Source organism: Motacilla alba, chromosome 7 (genome assembly GCF_015832195.1).
Source record: "Motacilla alba alba isolate MOTALB_02 chromosome 7, Motacilla_alba_V1.0_pri, whole genome shotgun sequence".
Classification (NCBI taxonomy): domain Eukaryota; kingdom Metazoa; phylum Chordata; class Aves; order Passeriformes; family Motacillidae; genus Motacilla; species Motacilla alba.
This window is the reverse complement of record NC_052022.1, coordinates 12,203,768-12,224,433: the sequence shown is the minus strand read 5'-3', so window position 1 is coordinate 12,224,433 and position 20,666 is coordinate 12,203,768. Positions and strand designations below refer to the sequence as shown.

The following is a 20,666-nucleotide window of genomic DNA, read 5'->3' as shown; positions in this document are numbered from 1 at the left end:
TGCCCAGTCAGAGGGCAGAAGCTGTGTCTGAATCCTCTCCAACTTGAAACTAAGTTTACAGCCATTTGTTTAATAGTGAATAATCAAGCAGGTGCAATGTCCAGGGCTGAATTCCCTGGCCCTAATGAAGTTCCAAGACTGCTTACACCAAGTTTAATAACAGGCTTTTACATTCTTGTCACCTGTAACCTACCTTCATATACCTCATGCTGCCAACCCATCTCTAGCCAGGCAAGGAAAATGTTGCAGTGTTGAGATCATGTTCACACTTGCAGCTGAGACGTGTCTTGCCTTGTTTCTTATCTCTGAATTGTTCATAACAAGAGCTAAGTAAAAATTACTCTTCATGTTTTTTACATGAGCTTTCAAAGTTGGTTCTGGGTGGGGTAAATATTGCATCAACACCAAGTTAAAACTTATCTTTTGTTCTTCTTTTTTGGAAAGAAATGGGGATATAGATTGCAGGGAAACAGTCTTCCCTATGAGACACAAATCAGGTAAAGTCAGAGGTATTAAATAGGTTTGGAGTTTTTGAAGTGCAAGTGTATGACAAAGGGATGTGTGCTTTACCTTGTTTTCCTTTTCTTTTCCTAAGAAGTTTTTCCCAGGACTTCAAATTTAAAAAGTTGATGAACACATATCCTAAATGCAGAAATTGGAATGGACTTGTAGCCGGTTCCTAGCTGCAGAAAAGCTAGGGAAGTGAAAGGTGAGAAGCTCTGCAGCCCCACCTCTCCTGGTAACCCCTTCCTGCTGACAGCACCAGCACCATCACCCCAGACAGGCTGCAGCAAGTGACGCATGCACAGAGGAAACTCTGCTGCTGGCAGAGTCTCCCTCTCAGTCATCACAGGCTCCTTTGCGGTTCCTCTTGTTTTGGGAAGTAACCAAGGGGTGAGGGTAGGAAAGGTGTCTTAGCAAGACTGTTAATTTTGGCTTCCCAGTTAAAGGATTTGGGCACTTCCTGCTGCCAAGGCCTTTTGCATGTATTTGTGTCAGAAGCCCAAAAACAGAGTACAACCTCTAAAGGCTCGAAGTCCATAGTGAGAAGATGAAGTTTTCTCTGATGTGCACCAGGTAGTCTCTGCTAAATAACAAAGCATCCCAGTTGTGGGGCTGGGAAGCTATTTACTCCTTCCTTGTTACATGCCTGTAATTGTTCACAGCAGCAGTCCCATGTTAAGGGCAAATACTGTACCAATTTATTGTTCGATTCATTCGGCTCTTCCACTTCTGCTCTAAGTACTGTCTTCCTTGACAGCTACCAACCATTTGGTTGCTTTCAAGTCGTAATACAGTTAATGATCTCCCTTGTCTAAATGACCTGCCCCTGTATTCTTTTATTGTCCTTTAACCATTACTGCTAAACAAGCTCAGCCTTGCTACCTGGACAGAAAATAAGTTCATAAGTTCCAGCAGGACTAATTTTCCTACAGGCTTAATCCTGCAAGTTCGTGCCTTGTCACTTCGAGAGGGAAGAGAGCCACTTGGCACATTTACCTCACGATCTCTCTGCTCTCCTGTAGTGCCTGTTTTGTGGGCAGACCTGGGTCTGTACAGAATTTATTGTGCAGGGATTTGGACTCTGGGGGAGCTGCCTCTGTTTTTGCTTTGTGGAGTGCTAGCATGGCAACGACAGTGATGTTTTCGTTTGGGGGAAGCAGGCTTAGAAAAGGTCTTGGGCATCACTGGGGAGTGTTGCAATGCCAGGTCTTGGCAGCCGCTGCAAATCTTTGCCTTTTGAAGTGATGTTTCCTGAGCCATGCTCTACCTCAAAATGGCAGCCACCAAAACCAAGAGCCTGCTTCTCTGCCTCAGCAAGCCATGGGCAACACAGCCTCTAAAATTTACCTTGCTTGGGGGCTGAGGATCCCTTGGGCTTCACAATTTAGGCTCTCTCTTGGCTTTTTTCCAGGAACACAGCGTGGGTCCGTTCATGCAAGGGAAAGGCAGGGTGGTTGGCAGCACAGCAGTGTTTTGTATACACTGTGCTCGGCACTCAAAAGGCTAGTGCTGAACATGGGGAATTTCACATGGCTCAATTCCCTTCTGCCCCAGGGAATGTGTATGTCTCCTCTCCCAGCAGAGTGCGCTTACCAGGGTATGCTTGGTGCCAGGGAGGGGACTGCCTCCATCCTCTTAAAGCTGGTCTCATGTGAATTAGCTAGTTCCAAATGTTTTGGCTAACAGGGTGAGAAGAAGGGAGGCCTGAGCTTGTGGCTCTCTGAACCATCTGTTTACAGAGTTGTGGGTTCCTGCTCCCTTTGGTCACGCACTGACTCAGCTGGAGGCTTGGGGAGTGCTCCTGTCCCAGCACCACCCCATGGCCTGCTCCTTCCGAGAACACCTGAGCTGCCTCTCATGCTCCCTGGGACTCCTGTCAGGCAGAAAACAAGACTGAGCCCAGCTCTTCTTCATGAACTGTTGGACTGCTGACTAAATTAAGGTATGAATAAAAATAGCCTACGCCCATATCCTCCACCCACCTTGGGCTCTTTTAGAAACAGAGAAGAAAAAAAAAATTGTATTTATTGCTGCATTTTTGGACACCTGATCTGGAAGGTGGGCAGACTGAAAACACCTGCTGCACTGAGTCCTTAGGGAAGAAAGTCAGAGATGTTTGTCTAGTCATTGTAAGGGACTTAGTCCGAGATGATGCTGCAGCCTTTACAAGGCTCGGAGGCCTTTGGTTTGCCACTAAAGCCAGCAACAGGCACCTGTGCATCTTAAATATATCATCATGAAAGTCACTACCACATCAGATGCTCAAGGTTTCTTTTCATTTTGCTATGACACAAGTGATTTTAACATAGAGAATCAATTAATGGGGGTAGGAATTCAGCAGTGGCTAAAACCATACGTTTCACAAATTTCAAATTGCTCTAGCAGAAGTTGAATAAGTGTCTTCTCTCTCCTTGAAATTTGTTCTGACCTGCATGCACATGATTTGTACTGGGAGTGACAGGGAGTGGACATCCAACAAACATTTCCACAAATTGAAATCTGTGCAACAGCCTTATTTCTCATGATATTTGTTCCAGTCGTTCACCAGGCTGTGGTCAATTTACTTAGCTGCTGTCCAGGAAATACAGGTAAATAGCATGCAATCATACTGATGATATTAAACAAAAGCACCTTTCCAGTGTGACTGCACACCATTGGCAGCTCGAGTGCACATTTTGTAGTGGGGAAATGCCTATGACCTGAGGAGCACCTGAAGCTGAATGAAGCAAGAGCCCTTAGAAATGCAGTGCAAGCCATCAAACCTAATGCTCAGCTTTTATGTCGTTATGAAGAGACCATCTTTAACACACACAAAATATAGGGGTACTTTGATGCCTAAATATTTGGTTATCTTAAAATTTTCTCTAACCCTGACATCTGGAAAAAGCTGTGGCTGTACAAAATACCATCTATTGCTAATTCTTTATGCAGCTCTAGCACCTTTCGCTCTGAAGGACCAGACCCCTTGAACTCTGGCCCATGACTACCTTCCCATTCTCCCCGAAAGACCACAGTAAATGAGGTCATCTTAGAGAAGTCCAGCTGTGTGATAGCAGCTGCTGCCTTATGCTCCCCTAAAGGGAAAGTGGGGCCTGTTTTGGGGTGTTTTGGGACCAACTGGATGCAGGCCTTGCATTTTCTCTCAGTGCCCTTCACTGTTCTTGTAGAGGTGGCCCTGCAGAAGAGGGTCCCAAAGGATGCAGCAGCCAAGTACAGCATCTGATGGAGTGAAAATTTGTGCACAATTCAGAGCAAGTACCAGTTTACAATAACCTCTAGTAAAGAGGAATTGTGGAGAATAAAACAACTAATTGGGTCTGTGTCAGGGTGCTTTAGTACCAACAATAAAATTTGGCCAAAGAAATGAAGCTCACACCTTTCTGTTGCACACAAATAAACCAATATTTCCTAGGGATCTTTCACAACCAGTATTGGTGAGGATTTATCACACATAATGTCCAAACCTGAATGCACCTGGCCCCGGTATGGGATCCTTAGTGATTGTTTTTTGGGGTTTGCGTGGTTTTTTTAATATTCCATTTTCAGCTGGAAATTACTGATGTGACCAAAGTCCGATTCCTTTCAGCAGTTTCTCCCTTCCTCCCCCCACCTTTTCGCACTCCCTGAGGTCTGACCATCTGGAAATCCTCCTCCACCTCTTCATCATGTGTGAATTTCCACCTAGGGCTGAAAGTGTCACTGTACTAAAGTGTGATGCATTAACACATTGAGGCAGAAAGCAGAGGGGAGTTGGGGATTATAACACTTCATGACCCACTCCGCAGTCGCTCTATGATTTAATCATCTTTATCAGCTTGTATCCTTTTCTTTGTATCCCATATTTTCCCTGTATCCTTTATTAAAAAATTTCCATAATTAAAAAAACTCCAATGCTCTAAACAAACATGTAGAGTGCAGAATCTTATATTGAGACTAGGATCGACTGAAAAAGGCAAATGTCTCGAGGAAAACATGCCTCACTCAAGCAATCTGGGGGACCTAGATCCCTCTTTCACAACGAAGCTGAATAATTATCCGCATCTCCTATTGCAAACTTGGGTTTCTTCCTCCCAACTCTCATGCATATGATCTGAACAATATATATGTATATCTAAAATGTAAGTAGTAAAAATATTATCTTGTATAGAAATGAAACAAACTCTGCAAACCAGGTGCCATGTTGGTTTATACTTTAGGTAGAGTGGAATGGAAAATTCACTAATTTGGAAGTCAGTTAGCTGCCTAGCCTTCTTCTAACTAAATACTGAGGCTTATTATGCTTCAAATAAATATATATATATATTTTGTGGCTTGGTTGCTGTAATCATCTTGGATGTAATAATGTTACTAGCCTCAGGGCTATATTTATTAAGATTTTAATTTAAAATCTTTCTGTCCTTCAGCATTTAAACAGAGGAAAACCCCATGTGGAGTAGCCAAAAAAAAAAAAAAAAGAAGTTCATCCTTTTCTTTTTCATGCATTCCCCTCCCCTAGGCCCTCTCTCTCATCTTTTAAGCAAAAAAACCCTAGAACACCACACTTTCCTGTTGCAGCTCTGCACCCTGCTAAGACTTCAGTACCTGTGTATGTTTGGTAGACCCAATGTCTGCTTAACGTGATCCGTGTGCTTCTGCTCTGGCCATCTCTGAAGCAGTGGTTTATTTTCTTATCCTGGTATAATGGTATCAGTATATTTCACAGTAATATTTCCACATATTATAATTTATTCTTAATAATGTTCTTGGTAAGGATCTCAACCACAGCTGTAAACACTGAGGGGGTAAGATTATTACTCAGAAACGGCAAAGGACTGTGGAGAAGTTTGAGGGTTATTCTTTGTTAATAAGCTCCCCCACTTCTGGGAAGATCATGGCAGGGAAGTAACAGAACAAGAAGTCCTGCTTGTAGCCTGGAGAGTGAAAAAGCTGTCACAGTGTAAGTGCTTTTTCATGTGTTTTAGAAGAAATGGCAGAGGTTAGCACCCAAGTCGTACAGCGTTTGCAACCCATTTTGTTTTAATCTTGCAGCATACTCAGGCACTGACTTATGACGGATAGACGCTAAACAGGGCAGAAGGTGATTCAGAAATTTTTGTTAATAACCTTCTCCTGTGATTTAGTGTGATAGCAGAGGACTTTGCTTGGAAGTCTGAACATTCTAGCTAGAGGCCTGCAGAGGCCAAATAGCTTTGGACAGATGAGCATGAGTTGCGTGGGGCAGCTCTTACTGGGCTACATCTGTAGAGCTCCACTAACTGTGACAGTGCTACTGCCCTGCCCCAGTGGAAGAGTCTCCTTGCTTGAACTGGGGCTTCGGTGCTCTTACAGGAGTGCCTTGATCCTGGCTCTAGCAGAGAATAAACCATATCACAATCATCTTTCAAATCTCACTCTGACATTCTTTTGCAAACAGCTGAACTGCACAACAGTTTTCATTTAATATAATAAGATTCATGGAAACAAAACTGTGCAATTTAACTATGAACAGATTGAAAATTACTTTTGACACACAGCACCAAGGCCATGCTGTTTGTGTCAAGCTCCATGGAAAAGATTAATTCTCTTTTCTTCATTTCAAAGCAACTTGCAGAAGACTGAATGCTGTCATCCTAACTTACAGCTAGTGAAAATGGGGTAAAAAGAGAGAAACTCAGGCCTAAGCCCAGGACTTCTGGCTGCAGCCAGTCCACAGGAAGTAGGTGTAGACACTTCCTGTACATTGTTCTACTTGCTTGTGGGGGAAAAAAAAAAAAGCTTATGTTCAGGTACTCATGGGGTACTACTGATTGTCCACTGTGAAATGACTCAGGTACTCCATTTCTCTTAGGGCATTGCAAAGCTATCAGCCATTTTTTTCTGCTGAGCTTCATTTAAAATTTGCGGGAAAAATCTCCATCTTGTCATCAGTCCCTGATAATCACTGCTTTTCTCTGGACAGCTGATTTTAACATTGCTCCATGCTAATGTTCATTTTCTGGATCTGTCAGATACATCAGTCATGGGTGGATGAAAAAAGAAAAGCACCCATGGACTTCTAAATGCACTGCCTCAGTAAATAGCGTTCAAATTACAAAAAGTCAAGTTTTAACTATTTTGTTTACCACTTAAATGCAGATTTTATTTTTACTCACTTTGCTACTTTGCAAGCCTTTTGGTGTGAACTTAAACAAACATGAAAATCATGTTCTTTGCAGTATGTTAAAAGTGCTTATATGTTAAAAGTGCTCACCACAAAGCAGACACTTCTTTGTTGGGCAACCAGCACAGCTTTTTCATGTTCTCTGTGTGTCCTCACCCGCCCCAACCTATTTAGGTCAATACAAGCAACTTCAGAGGAAGTCACTGCCTGGTTATAAGGCTACAGCTTTGGACTGCAGAGGACAGACTGTGCGAGGAAAACAAGAACACTCTGGGTCATCAACAAGCAGACGGTAGCTCTTGAATATCACACGGGATATCCACTCGATGGCATTTGGTCCCTTTACTCTGGAGATTGGAGCAGATGCCTGAAGTCAGCCCTTCTGGCAAAGGGACACTGCTGTGCACGGAGACCTGCCTGAGGCAGGGACCCGACTGCACTGCACCACGGGCACGAGATTCAGCCACGTTTCATTCCCCACAGTGAACCTGGGGCTCGGCTGCAAACCTTCCCAGAGCATGGAGGGGTCATTGAAGAGGATCAACCAGCCAACACACTGCCCATGAAGCACAGCCAGGTAGCTGAGGTGAGGGGAGTGGGACTCCAGCCGTGCTGAAGCGGGTGCGCTGGGAGCAGGAGGCTGCAGCTGTGAGTATATCCCTGCCCCCCTGTCCTTCTGTCTCCTCCATGTCCCCCATCCTACCTGACACTTGTGCTGAAAGCTAGCATTCAATAGGTGCTCTTCAAAACCTCTTGAGGGCTCTACTGTATTTCTCTGCGACTCAGATTCTCGTTGTACCTGCTTTAGATGAAGAGTTCTCAGTTTGGTCAGGTCTTTTGTTTCTGTCTGTTAAACCCCTCTTCTTCCAAGTGCTGTTCAGAGTAGGACCCTTTTAAAGAACAAATCTCTGTTAACAAACAGTTTTAAATTGAAAAAGCATGGGCAGGAGCAAAGAAGCCAGATTTACCTCTTAGTGGTTTTATTTTTTAATGAGTTAGGTCTACCTTTGATAGTTCAGAAAATGTCTGGGTCATTCAGAATGACATTTACCTACCTGATTTTCAATAGGACTTTTCTTTCATACAGAATTATGCTGCTTTTTAAAATCCACTGTCTTTGTCACACTTGTTCAAAAAGTAATTTTGCGTAGTGAGGAATGAGTCTGATTATGGATACATAATTTCATCTGAAGTTAAAGAATGTAATGAACACAAATTCCAGATAGAGCACAGCACTCCCAGCCTACCCCTGTATCCATGTGTCTCAGTTTCTCTGTATTTCCTGCAAAATGACAATGGCCACTTTGTAAAAAGCTCTTTCAGATATGAGGCAGAAGTATATACTTCAAGGTCTAGCCTTGAAACTTCTGTGGGATAGCAATGCTCTTCTGAAGTGCCATTTAAAACAGATTGCGTTTCACTACGTGCAAAAATCCCCCATATAGATGCAGCTATATGAGCAAAAAAAAAGTGCTTTTGCCAGTATAGCCTATTTTATTTGGGAAACGCTTGCAGAAAAAGATGCTTGTGCTAGTAAAACTTGTATTTGCTGGTTATCAAAGGAGAAGCATTTCTAGTGCAAACCAGGCCTCTCATATGTGAAGCTTTTATTCAGTTCAGCCATCAGTACAGTAGAGAAAATCCTACCTCAAAGGGATTAGTAGGGTTACCTAATAGATATTATTAATGGTTTAAGTGCATAAAAGGTGCTTTAGCTAAAGGTGAAGGGCTAGATCCTTCACTAATGTAAATTGTTCATGGTCCCACTGAGGTCATGGTGGAAACACAGTGCACTGAGGGAGCTTCCTTGTGCCGTCACCTCCTGCTCAGTTTCTAGCTCAGAGCTGCACTGACTGGCCTCTCCAAGAGTCACTTCTGCATCCTTACCCCTGAGAAAAATGTGCATAAGCAAATGTCGAGGTTATAAAGGAAGAAAGAGTTGTTTCTAGGAAGACCCTGTTTGAGCAGGGAGGTTGGATCAGATGACCCCACGGGTGGTCCCTTCCAACCTGACCTGTTCCGTGATTCTGTAGCAGTCGGATGCCTTGGGAACATGCCGACTTACACTGCCTGAGGATCTCAGTTTATACTGTTTTCATTATACTAGTAGCTTTTTATAGGCATCAGATTCCAGTCATGAGACTTGATGATTCTACAGAAAATACCCTCCGACGCTGTACTTTCTCACAGCAGGGCTCCCTGGCTAATTGTGTGCTTGCCCGTCAAGTACAGATCCCAGCCATTTCCTTCCCAGTTTTCCCCTGCATTTAATGTATGGAAAAGCATGACCCTGAATCAGATGAATAGCAGCCGGTTTGAGAAGGTGTGTGTGAAAATGTATCCTCACGCAGATGAGCTCAGAACAAATAGAATAGAGGGGAGGAGGGGAAGAGAGCAGAGCCGGGGAATGTGAAGCTACCCTCTCCCTGATAGTTCAGCCACTATGTGTAAGCAACAAGTTTATGCCCAGGGGAAAGAACTGAAAGCTGAGGAAATCTTAAAATTAACAGAGCTTTATGGCTCAATCAATAGGCCATGCTCCCTGAGCAAGATTAGAAATCAGATGGCACATTTCTTTCTGTTAACCCTGTTTGCTCTCCCTGAAGGCTCTTCTGCCTGAAAGCATCTGAGGTTTGATTAAGTTCTTCTCTAGGAGGAAGCCAGAGAAAGTCCATTGTGTGAGAACTGCCTCCAGAATGCTGTGTTGGACACACTTTAAATAACAATAGAGGTTATTAGAGTATTAGTTTGTTAGTAATTGTGAGAGAAGATAAGTCTTCCCAATATTTGAATATGCAAAATGGCTTTGGCTAACTGAGAAAGAGAGGGGAGAAAAAAAAGCAAAAACCAAAACATGCCAATACAGCAACAGGGATGATTAAAAATCCCCATATGTAAAAAACAAAACCTCTACCTTGTTTTGCTGCTAGAAATACCTTACCAGATTTGTTATCCCCATCAAACCCATTATATTTCCTGTCTTTGGCATTTCATTTTCACTGGGTCAATGAAATAGTTTTATCCAAAGGAAGATGGACTGTGTTTGCACCTATTTCTTGTTTGACAGTGACCTCTATGAACCAGTCATCACTGCTCTGCCTGTTGTTTTCTTGTCAGGTCTTTGCTGTCAAATTAATTACTGTGAAGTACTAAGCTTGTTGCATTCACGTGCTCTTATTAGCTCACAGGATGTCAGAGTGATTGGATTTTTAGCATTATTTCTTTTTTTACATTCCAGGCTTTCCATTCAGAACCTGTTACTGGCAGGGAAGAAATACTGTACCTAATTCTGGTCTCTCATCAGGGTAGCTCCAGTGATGCTGAGGATTTACAAAGCTGTATATGCAATTAGACTTTGTTTATATTAAACTCAACGTGAACAATTAGATCGGGATTGCAATGTGACTTTGAAGCACAGCATTGAATGTCTTTCCTTTTGCAGTATAGAACAAAAAAGAAAACATTTATGATGAGAATAGCATTTGTCCCCTCCCTCCATTCTCAAATCACAGTAATGAGCTGATCCTCCACTTGACCCTCTTCACACTCCTGAGTTGCTTGTATTAGTGACATCTAACAGCCCTCACTCGAGTGCAGTCCAGGGATCGATGTGAAGTTTTATTATTTTCTTCTTCTACAAAATGAAACGAGCAGAAGGGACTTCTTTGCTGTCATGCTTGAAATTTGTGTGTCCTGCATCTGCCCTTGAAAAGCACCATCTGGCTCCGTGAAAAAGATGAAGGTCTTGAGAGTTGTCTTCATTCCTGAAGGTAGATTTTCCTTTGTTATTAAGAAAAAAAAAAAAAAAAGAAAAAAGAAAAAAAGAAAAAGAAAGGCAGTAGATGCGATTAGAAGGGCCGGCAGCCCCGCTGCCCGGGCAGGAGGCTCAGCCCAAGGTGTTCCTTCGCCCAGCGCACAGCTCCGGCTCCAGCGCGCACCGCCCAGCCCCAGCCCCTCGCCTCCGCGGGACCTGACACCCCATCCTGCCCCGCGGAAACCTCCCCAGCGCCCCCCGCGGCCGGGTCCTCCCGAGCGCCGGAGGGCTGGCACGGGATGCCGGCCGTGCCCGTCCCGCCGTCCCGGGGCCGCTCCCGGTGACCCCGCCCGGCCCCGCCGCCGCTTCCCCGCGCGGCCCAGAGGGGGCGCCCTCGGCCCAGGCTTCCCCTGCGGCGGCGCGCGCGGGCCCCGCGCAGGTGAGCGCGACCCCGCGGGGGCCCGGCCCGGGCGCAGAGCGGCCGCGCTGAGGGCTCGGCGCTGAGGGCTCGGTGCTGAGGGCTCGGCGCCGAGGGCTCGGCGCTGAGGGCTCGGTGCCGCCACCGATGCGCGCCGGGCTTCTCCCCCCGCCCCCTCGGCCCCCGTCCCCGGCCGCTGGTCCCCGGGCAGGGCTTCTGGCGGGAGCCGGGTGGGAATCTCTCCTGAGCCCTGCTGTGAGGGGTGTCACAGCCATCCCCTTGCCTTGCCCCGCTGCCCCCCACGCCCCGCCGGAGCGCTGCCCCGCCAAGGCGCGCAGGAAAAGCCGGTCCCCGGGCGCGGGCAGGGCCGGCGCCGCTGCCGGCTCCCCGCCTCGGCTGCGGGAGTGCCGCGGTCCCGTTATTTCCCCTCCCGGCTCCCCTCGGCCGCCGCCCCGGTCCCCCTCCCCCTGCTGCCTCCGACCGGCTCCGCGTCCCTCCTGCCCCACGGAAAACACACACAGTCCCCGGCAGCCGCCCCGGCTACCCGGCCTATTCAAACAAACAAACAGAAACCCGCCCCGTCGCAAAGCCAACCGACGGTAAACTTTCTAATGACTTCTTCTTTCAAGTGCTTAAAAGGCAAGGAGCACCGGGGGAGGGGAAGAAGGGGGCATCCATCTCCCGGCCGGGGCGGGAGGGGGGCAGAGCTGCAGCCGCTCGGGGTCCGTCCGTCCGTCCGTCCTGCCGGACGACGGGACAGGGACGCGAGCCGGTGTGTGGTGGGTGTGTTCGAAGGAACCGGGAGAGAGGGAGGGGACGGGGCGAGTTAAAGAAACAGCATAGTTAATATTTCCACATCAGGAAGTTACTGTAATAGCCCAGGGGGCAAAAGACTTAACTTAATCTCCTAAATAGTGAGGAACCCATGGCGTCTCTGTTATAGGTTGGAGTTCCCACGTGGTTTTAACTCCTGTATAAAAGTTTCAGTAGAAAGTGCCACAATGTCGTGATTTTGCAGGGGGGAAAAATTAGCAGGAGGAGATCAGAGAAGATAAGCGAGGAGCAAGCAGCTTCCCCGAGACCTTTCACTGCGGATCCGAGAGGGAACATCAGACGCGTAAAAAAAGAAAAACAAAAAACAAAAACCAAAAAGCCAAACAAAACAAAAAACCCCAAACAAAACAAAACACAGCGTTCAAGCCAGCACAAGGCGAGCGAAAGATCAAAAAGACGCAGAGGGAGACAGATTAACTGGAGCGGCAGCAGCAGCAACAACAACAAAAATCACACTTAAAATAATAATAACAATAATAATAATAAAACCCAAACCACCAACAAGGGAGATATTGTTTAAAAGAGCAAGCGAGGGAGCGAGCCGAAGAGCTGGTCTGACCGAGTGGATCCGTGCAGCTTCTCCTGGGATCGCCGGGATCGCGCCGCTTCTCCGCTCCGCGTCGCGCAGCGTGCGGTGCCCTGCCCGCGGTGGGGGTCCCCGGGCGCCGCCACCGCATCCGCGCCGGACTCCGGACCCTCCGCGCTGCTTTGAAAATAAAAGCATCTCGCTAATATTAAGCGGGACGGTGGGGAGAGAAGACTCGCAACAGTGGAGCTGCCAGCCGCGCACCCTCTGCCCGCCGCCCCCGGCTCCCTCCCCAGCTATGCTCCGGGTCAACTTTGATGGCACGTTGAGAAGCAGCGGGCGCTGAAGGGGGACAACCGAGCGGCGCGGAGCCGACCTGCTCAGAGACCTGCACCCACGGATTGTCTTGCGGGGGCGGAGTGGGCGGGGGGGTACAAGTGGCATTTCTCCCCCCCCCCCCCCTTCCAGGCTATAAATTGGATTGTATATAAATCTGCTTCGTTTATCTCCCTGACCCCCCTCAATGACGCTGGACTAGAGAGCTCCTCTCCGCGGCCCGCCCGGACCTGCCGAAGCGAGCGATGGACCACGAGCGACTGCGCCCGGGGATGCCCCTCTGAAGCGACGCGGGGCACCGGGGCAGAGCGGCGCCGCCTCTCCCCTGCTCCCCGGATCCCCTCGCACCTCCGGCTCGCTCCCCGCTCCCCCTCCCTCCTCCCCGGGCTCCGCAGCCACCCCCTCACCTGCTGCCGTCCCCCTCCCCCGTGGAGCCGGGCTCTCTCCGTGCACGCCAAGCCTGTTCCCCCCCCCCCCCCCCGCCGCCAACTTCGCCCTCGGTGCCTGCGCGTGCAGCCTCCCCCCTCCGCCTCCCCGGCGGCACACGCCGCTTCCCCGGGCGCCCCCTCCCTCCGCCGCGGCTCCCCCCCTGCGCGGAGCGGTTGCGGCCCCCCAGCTTGGCTGCCACCGCCCCCTCCGCGCCGCGGAGCGCTCGGAGCGGCGCTGCCTGCAGACGGGCTCCCTGCGGCGCTCCGGGGCGGCCCCCAGCTCGGCCCCCCGCTCCTCCGCCATGGACGGGGCGGCTCGCCGGGGGGTGCTGGCCGCGCTGCTGGCCTGCGGGCTGCTCCTGCTGGGCGCCGCGGCCACCCCGACCCCGCCGGCCCCCGCCGGCGGCTCCCCGCAGGACACATGCACCTCCTGCGGCTTCCGGCGGCCCGAGGAGCCGGGCAAGGTGGACGGGGATTTCCTGGAGGCGGTGAAGAGGCACATCCTGAGCCGGCTGCAGATGCGGGACCGGCCCAACATCACGCACGCCGTGCCCAAGGCGGCCATGGTCACGGCGCTGCGCAAGCTGCACGCCGGCAAGGTGCGGGAGGACGGCCGCGTGGAGATCCCCAGCCTGGACGGGCAGGCGAGCGCCGGGCCCCCGGCCCACGACCCGGTCTCCGAGATCATCAGCTTCGCCGAGACAGGTGGGCGCCGCCCGGCCGCGCGCCCCCGCCGCCCGCGCCCCCCTGCCCGACCCGCCGCGGCCCCTGCCCTGCCGCGCTCCCCGCCTGTCCGGCCTCGCCCCGTCTGTCATTCCGCCTGCTCGACCCCGTCAGTCCCCCTGCTTGACCTCTGTCAGTCTTCCCTCTCGCCCTGCCTGTCCTCTTGCCCACCTTCTCTTTCCGCCTGCCTGACCCGTAGCAGTTCCCCGGCTGCCCTTGCCTGGCCCCCTGCGCACGCTGTCTGTCCTCCCGCCTGCCCTTCTGCCGGGTACAGGCACCTGGCCGCCCAGCTCACCCGCTTGTCTTCCGCCTCATTCGCTCTTCCCTCTGCCCCGCATCGTCTCGCTCTGGCCCTGCCGGCGCTTTCCCGTCCTCCCTGCTTGTGCCCCTGTGCCCGAGATTCTCCCCGGGTTGTGCCTTGCAACTCCCCTCTCTTGTCCCTCCATCCCTCCGCAGCCTCTGTGCCCCCGGCTCTCCTCCGGCTGTCCTTCCAGTTGCACCGGGGCTTGTCCCTGTCCCTGCGTGTCCCACCGTCCCTCCTCTGCCTGTCCTGCTCCATCTCTTGCATCCCTTGCCTTGTCTGTCTGCCCTGCACATTCATCTGGTTCACTGCCTGCATCTGTCTGTTGAGGCTTGCATTTGCCCATCCTCTCTTTCCGTTTGTTTCCCATTTATTTAGCTTTCATTTTCAGTATTGGCCTTGTCTGTTTGTCCATTGCACGCAGTGTCCTACCAAGTGTGTCTGTCTCCTGTCTGTCTGTCAGTCCGTTTACTAACTGCCCTCCATCCCCACGGTACCAGCCATCTCAGTCCTCTCCAGCCATTGCAGTTATGTGTCACCGAATCCCTTCAGCACAGCTTTCCAGTAGTTTAACCACTGTCCCCGTGAACTTTGCACATCTGGCTGGAACACCATCACTCTGTGAATTACCTCTCTCCTGTCTATCTGCCCATCTCTCCTTTCCTTCATCACTCTATCGCTCGTTTCATTTTCCTCTCTCTATCTTCTTGTGGCATCTATATATCATTTGTCCACAAAATAAATCTCTTTCTATCCTGTATGCTGCCCACTCATCTTCTTTATCTACCCTCCCACTTACCAAAGGCATATACATTTACAGTATCTATGGGATCTGTTGCATTATACATATGCTTGTTATATTCACATACAAAATTTATGAGCGCACACAATCTCACACAACACAAGTGATGTGGATCGGTGCAGCAGCAACGTACTGTTCTTTTTCTGTCACTGTCACCACAGTTTATGAAAAAGTTGTGTATTTACTAACATGCAAAAGGCTTCCTTAGTGTACATTTTGGGGGTTATTATTTTTTAATAGGATGTTGTTGGGAGATCGGGGGTGGGCTTGTACTTCCATTTGGTATTCAGTCAATCGCTGTCTTTTGTAACACTTCCAAAATTGACTTTATGTAAAACGTAGACAAACACAGTGAAAATTTTTGTCACTGAACTATTACAAGGTACTGAATGGGCTCTGGAGGCACATTTGAAAGGCATCTAGGGTAACAAATGAAGACACCGACTACGCAAAAAATCCCATTCAGAGATTGACAAAAATGCTAAAGATTCTTAGGGAAGGAAAAGGCAGAAAAAAATCTACATTTAGCTCTGTACAGACAGAAGCAAAACCAATAAGGGCAGATGAGAAAATGCCTTTCCAGCAATAATTTTAAATAGCGATGGGGATGCTTTGATTCAGGGACCAGAATTACGGTCTCCGCCATAAAGGCCGGCACATTTATCACCTACGCCAAATTTAGTTAGGACTTACATTACAAAATTGCAGGAAGGCCGCTGGTATTTTTGAAATGTTTCATGCAGCAGGCTCTTCTGTTTACAAATAAGGGGTTATGTCAGACATTTGGTGACATTTGGTTTTCTGTGACAATTTTTCTCCTTTAATTCTGGTGTCGCTGAAAAGCGTATTGAGAACAGCCAATAACGGCGTTACAGCGGGAACAACCGCTCCATTGCCTTGCCTCGTATGGGAGCGCATCGTTCTGGGGAGAAAAGGCAGAGATTGAAATGATTAATAATAGCTGAGATTCTACCAGACTAAGTGGGGGTTAGCTTGATCTGTTGGACAAGCAGGCACATTACTGAAATATTTTCCGTTCTGTCTCGTGAATCCTCTCCTTTAAGCCGCAACGAGAATATGTGCAAATCGAAACAAAATCCCTGGTTTGGCATTGGCATTTTAGTGGTTATTGAAAGAGCTCTCCCCATGAGAATTGGCAGGTAGCTGAAAGTTAAAACTATTCTTAAACTGATGAGATAGCAGAGCCTAGTCCTAGTGCCGGTCTTTTTCAAGGTGCTGCTGTAGCATCTTTAAATCTGGCTTCCTGGAAAAAACATATATTCTGGAAAACTCTTACTGTTGTCTGTGGATCTGACACATCTGACTACAGCCCGATGTTGAAGGCTGCTGTGGGAAGTCCCCTTTTCAATTGATTCTAATTGCAAATTGGGGATATCTGATGCAGTGCATGCTTTCTGACTGGCACAGCCCCGTCACCGTTCGCTCGATCTGCTGTGCTCTAGTGTTGTCCCTGAATCCAGAATGGCACACAAGCTAACATTTCCTTTTTGACTTAATCTTGCTGATCTCTCCTTATCTTGCAGACGATCTGGCCTCATCTAGAGTCCGCCTCTATTTCTTCATCTCAAATGAAGGGAACCAGAACTTGTTTGTCGTTCAAGCCAGCCTGTGGCTTTACTTGAAGCTGCTTCCATATGTCTTAGAGAAAGGCAGCAGGCGAAAAGTAAGAGTCAAAGTCTATTTCCAAGACCCGGACACTAGCAACAAGTGGAATGTGGTTGAAAAGAAAGTTGATCTCAAAAGAAGTGGTTGGCACACTTTTCCCATGACAGAGGCGATCCAGGCTCTGTTTGAGAGAGGAGAAAGGAGACTGAACTTGGATGTTCAATGTGAGGGCTGTGAAGAGTATTCAGTGCTGCCAATTTATGTGGACCCCGGGGAGGAATCCCACCGGCCTTTTTTAGTGGTGCAAGCCCGCCTCGCTGATAACAAACACAGGATCCGGAAAAGAGGCCTGGAGTGCGATGGCAGGACCAATCTATGTTGCAGGCAACAGTTTTACATTGACTTTAGACTCATTGGGTGGAATGACTGGATCATAGCACCATCAGGTTACTATGGGAATTACTGTGAAGGGAGCTGCCCGGCCTACTTGGCCGGTGTCCCGGGGTCGGCTTCCTCCTTTCACACCGCTGTCGTGAATCAGTACCGAATGCGGGGGCTGAACCCGGGCACCGTGAACTCCTGTTGCATTCCAACCAAACTTAGCACAATGTCAATGCTGTACTTTGATGATGAATACAACATTGTGAAAAGGGACGTTCCCAATATGATTGTGGAAGAATGTGGTTGTGCTTGATTTAAGGTGTGTTTTAGGGGGGGAGAGAGAGAGAGAGAGGGGGAGAGAGAGAGAAACATTCCCGTACAAGATGGTGTTGGAGGAAGTTTCACTGTGTATCCAGGCATCAGTGTTGGAAAGTCACTGTGGAAAAGTTTGACAGAAAAAAAAAAAAAAAGAAAAAAATAATCATTTCACTTTGGTGTCAGGACAGTGGCAGTTTGTGGATCATGGACACTTATATATTCTATCACTTATAAGTTAATGCTATGAAATATCTTAAAGAGACACACACACACACACACACACACACACACACACAAAATGTGGGCACGCACACAAACACGCGCTCAGACACACAGACACACAGACACACACACACGAGGCAGCTCAGAATAGGGACATGAGCACAGAAAGTCAGTGACCAGTGACGATGGACCTAAATGCCTGCCAGTACGAGTGAACGGCTGAGCAGCTGTTTCCCCGCCTGCCGGCAAAGCCAGACCGAAATGAGCTCCCTTTGCTCAGGCAAAAGCACAGACTGTGAGAACACAACGTATTCTTGCACGCAGGTGTCAAAATGACCAAACTTAGAAAATTAAAAAAAACAAAAAAGGAAAAAAAAAGTCGACTGTCACCTCTTAGGTCTAACAGGAAGCTGCAGGACACCTGCCTTGGGAGGCGATCACTTCCTCTTAATTTAAATTTATCTAAACATAAACATCACAGATACCCACTTCTTGCTACAGCACTTCCAGCAAGGAATCCATCGGGGAGAGAGAGAGAGAAAGAGAGAAAAGGGGACAGACATGTAAGAAACTGCTGTATTTCTAACACCTGGCCGTTGCAGAGTCACAAGCTGGGCTGGCGTGATCCGATGCTTTTACTGCCCACTAGCAGCCCATGGTTGGCTACACCCGCCGTGTCTTGGAAAAGGGAATCGATACCATATCTGGACTGTGTTGACTGTTGGCATCTCTCACTGTGCAAAGAACAAAAAGTCAAAAGTTGCAATCTGTGTTCTTCAGTGGGGGACTCGGCAAGGCTACGTCACGTGGGGGACGAGCAAACAAGCAATGGCCACCACGGCTAAACCAATGAACCCTGAAGAGGAGTGACAGCGACAGAGTGGAGACGTTCTGGGAAATGCAGTGCATTTAATAACAGGCGAGGAACATTTTTACAAGTCTTGGAAAGGAGGAGAGAGGAGAGTGCTTTCAATTTCCTTACCAGGAGGTGTCAAGGATGGCCATAAAGATCAGAAAATAATGATACAGCATAGCACTTGCAAACTGCTTGAATGCACGTATAATAGCACTTGCAAATTTCAATGCCTTGAAAAGTGGTACTTGATAGTGCACTTATCTTTGCTCACTATCTAGGTAAACAGGTGCCGCATGAGCTATGCAATTTAAAGTGTTGACCCATACTAGACAAAACTGGACTTATGATATGACTTTTTTATATTTTTTTATACTTGAAATTAAATCTTTTGCTTCTTTTTTAAAGCGAATGATTGCTTTTAATGTTTGCACTGATTTAGTTGCATGATTAGTCAAAAACTGCCATTTGAAAAAAAAATGTTATTTTTATAGCAGCAAAAAATGAATACAGTTAAATGTATTATACAGAAATTTTGGAACCAAAGAGGCCAACATATTAGTTATAATTTTTATGAGATGGCAAAGCCATCATATATCATGTAGTCATACTGAGCAATCCCTCACGAGGCCTACCAATTGTTTCAGGGTACAAAATGGATTCTGTTTGTTCTATTCAGTGTCTTTTCTATACCATACGCACATGGAATGTAGAGTGAAAAAAAAGTGACTATTGTAGAATACATTACAATATGTGCATCCTTTAAATCCAATTTTTATGTTTATTTAATAAAGTTCCTTTTAGGTTCTGTTCCATAATAATTTAAACCAAACAATTTTCACTTAGATTTGCTGTTGAAGTATTTTACATTTGTGTACAGTTTAAATAAATAAAAAAGATTGAAAACTGGATGTGCTTTTTTATTTTTTTTTTTTTCAGTGTGTAACATCTGGAGGAACTTGCTTACTTTCGGGACTGAATAGGCTGCAGACAGTGAACTGTCGCATTAGACCGTAGTCGTATTAGTCATTGCAGAAAGCCTTGTCTGAGAGCTCAGCTGCGATCCTAAAAATGTTACACTCCAGTTTTATTGCTGTCTATACATGTAAGCATCTGCTTCTTTCTCTCTGCAGCAGTGCAGGGGCTCTGGGCGCAGGAACGGCGCTGTTCCGCATACCTGCAGGTCATTTACAGCAAGTTCCTGGTTCACCTGCTGTGTAAGAATGTAACTTCTTCTCTGGGTCACTCCCTGACTGCTTAGAAGAAGTAAAAAAAATATAAAAATGTGGAAAGCACTTCCAGGAATCAAGGACCAATAGTAAGTTTGATAATTTTTTTTTCCCAAAACTAGCTGACACTAAGAAAAGGGTTTTTTTTTTTTTTTTTTTCTTTTTAGTAAAATATCTCCCTTTTACTAACAAGCCCTCAAAAATGTTGAGAAATACTCAAGTACTCAGCTGCACATATATCCAGATATTGATTTAACTGATTTTCACAGATAAATTCTTCCTCCTGGAGTCCTGAGCAAATGCCAGCTGAAGCTGACAGAAGGACCTCTGTTGACTTAGCAAATGTTAGATCTGACCCTGAAACCCGAAAAGTGTTGAAGAAGCAGGATCATGCAACTAATGATGGGTTCTAGTTACAATTCACATTCAGGTGTAGCTCTGCCCGGCTCTCCTCACAGCCAGGCTCTGGGGTTAAACAGGACACCTGGAAGAGTAATTTGCTGTGACTGTGTCAACAATCTGCTTCTCAGAACTTTCTCCTCCAGATCAATTTTTTTTAATATCTCACAGCTTTCTTACCACCTCAAGCTGCACATTGATTGTCAAAGCCACTAACCACTCGCTGCTCCACCTCTCAGCAGCCTTCTCTCTGGTTTTCCTTCCGTGGGTCAACTGGGCTAATGATGAGTTCAATAAATTTCCCTTGATATCAGTGGCCAACACCACCCCCCCTTCACTCTGAAGGTATGCTTGCTCTAATATGACACCATCATTATTAAATAAGACTGGGCAGCCCTTTAAAAAATGGGATGTATTAAGAAATCCTGTCCATTGAAATGCAAGGCCCTGGAGGCTGGCTCCAGTTAGGTTTCATTCTTAATTGAAAGTGTTTGGTTCCTGGGGTCAAAGCCAAACCCTGCATGGGACACTGGGACACAGGAGGAGACCAGGGTGTCTCGGTGAGGGGTTTGGACCTGCAGCCCTGGGGAGCAGGGAGCTGCTGGCAGCCAGGATGCCTCGAGCCTGGGCTGGCCACGAGCAAGGGGCAGGAACTGTGCTCTGCATCCTGCTGCAAACCCACAAGCAAGCTCGGGATCCTGAACTCTTTCACACAGGCCATCAAAAAGCACCCCCTTTTTGGTATAAAAGTCTTTCCCAGCTTTCTTCCTCTGTCCCTGCCTTCTCTGCTCCACCTTTTGTAGCTAGAGTCACGGTGTTTATGGGACAGAGCAAGAATATCAGGATAGTGTGAGGGGCATCATCTGGGAGTGG

The 20,666-nt window shown here is 47.7% G+C and overlaps 2 protein-coding genes across 5 annotated transcripts; one reads left to right on the top strand and one right to left on the bottom strand.

The window, feature by feature from the left end:
* Positions 1–9,986: 9,986 nt before the first annotated feature.
* On the bottom strand, positions 9,987–14,466 carry LOC119703486. Of its 4 annotated transcripts, none has more exons than XM_038143425.1 (3): positions 13,958–14,466; positions 12,209–12,352; positions 9,987–10,423 (listed from the first exon to the last, which is right to left on the bottom strand). In XM_038143425.1, exons 1-3 carry the CDS (start codon positions 14,279–14,281, stop codon positions 10,265–10,267), a joined length of 627 nt encoding a protein of 208 aa, XP_037999353.1. In that variant the 5' UTR covers positions 14,282–14,466; the 3' UTR covers positions 9,987–10,264. The 4 variants fall into 4 exon arrangements, with proteins under 4 accessions (XP_037999353.1, XP_037999355.1, XP_037999354.1 ...); XM_038143427.1 differs by having other exon boundaries at positions 9,987–10,407; XM_038143426.1 differs by lacking the exon at positions 9,987–10,423 and adding an exon at positions 11,651–11,785.
* Positions 12,350–19,074, top strand: INHBB (inhibin subunit beta B). The gene is made up of 2 exons (XM_038143423.1): positions 12,350–13,644; positions 16,310–19,074. Exons 1-2 carry the CDS (start codon positions 13,242–13,244, stop codon positions 17,083–17,085), a joined length of 1,179 nt encoding a protein of 392 aa, XP_037999351.1. The 5' UTR covers positions 12,350–13,241; the 3' UTR covers positions 17,086–19,074.
* The last annotated feature ends 1,592 nt before the right edge of the window (positions 19,075–20,666 follow it).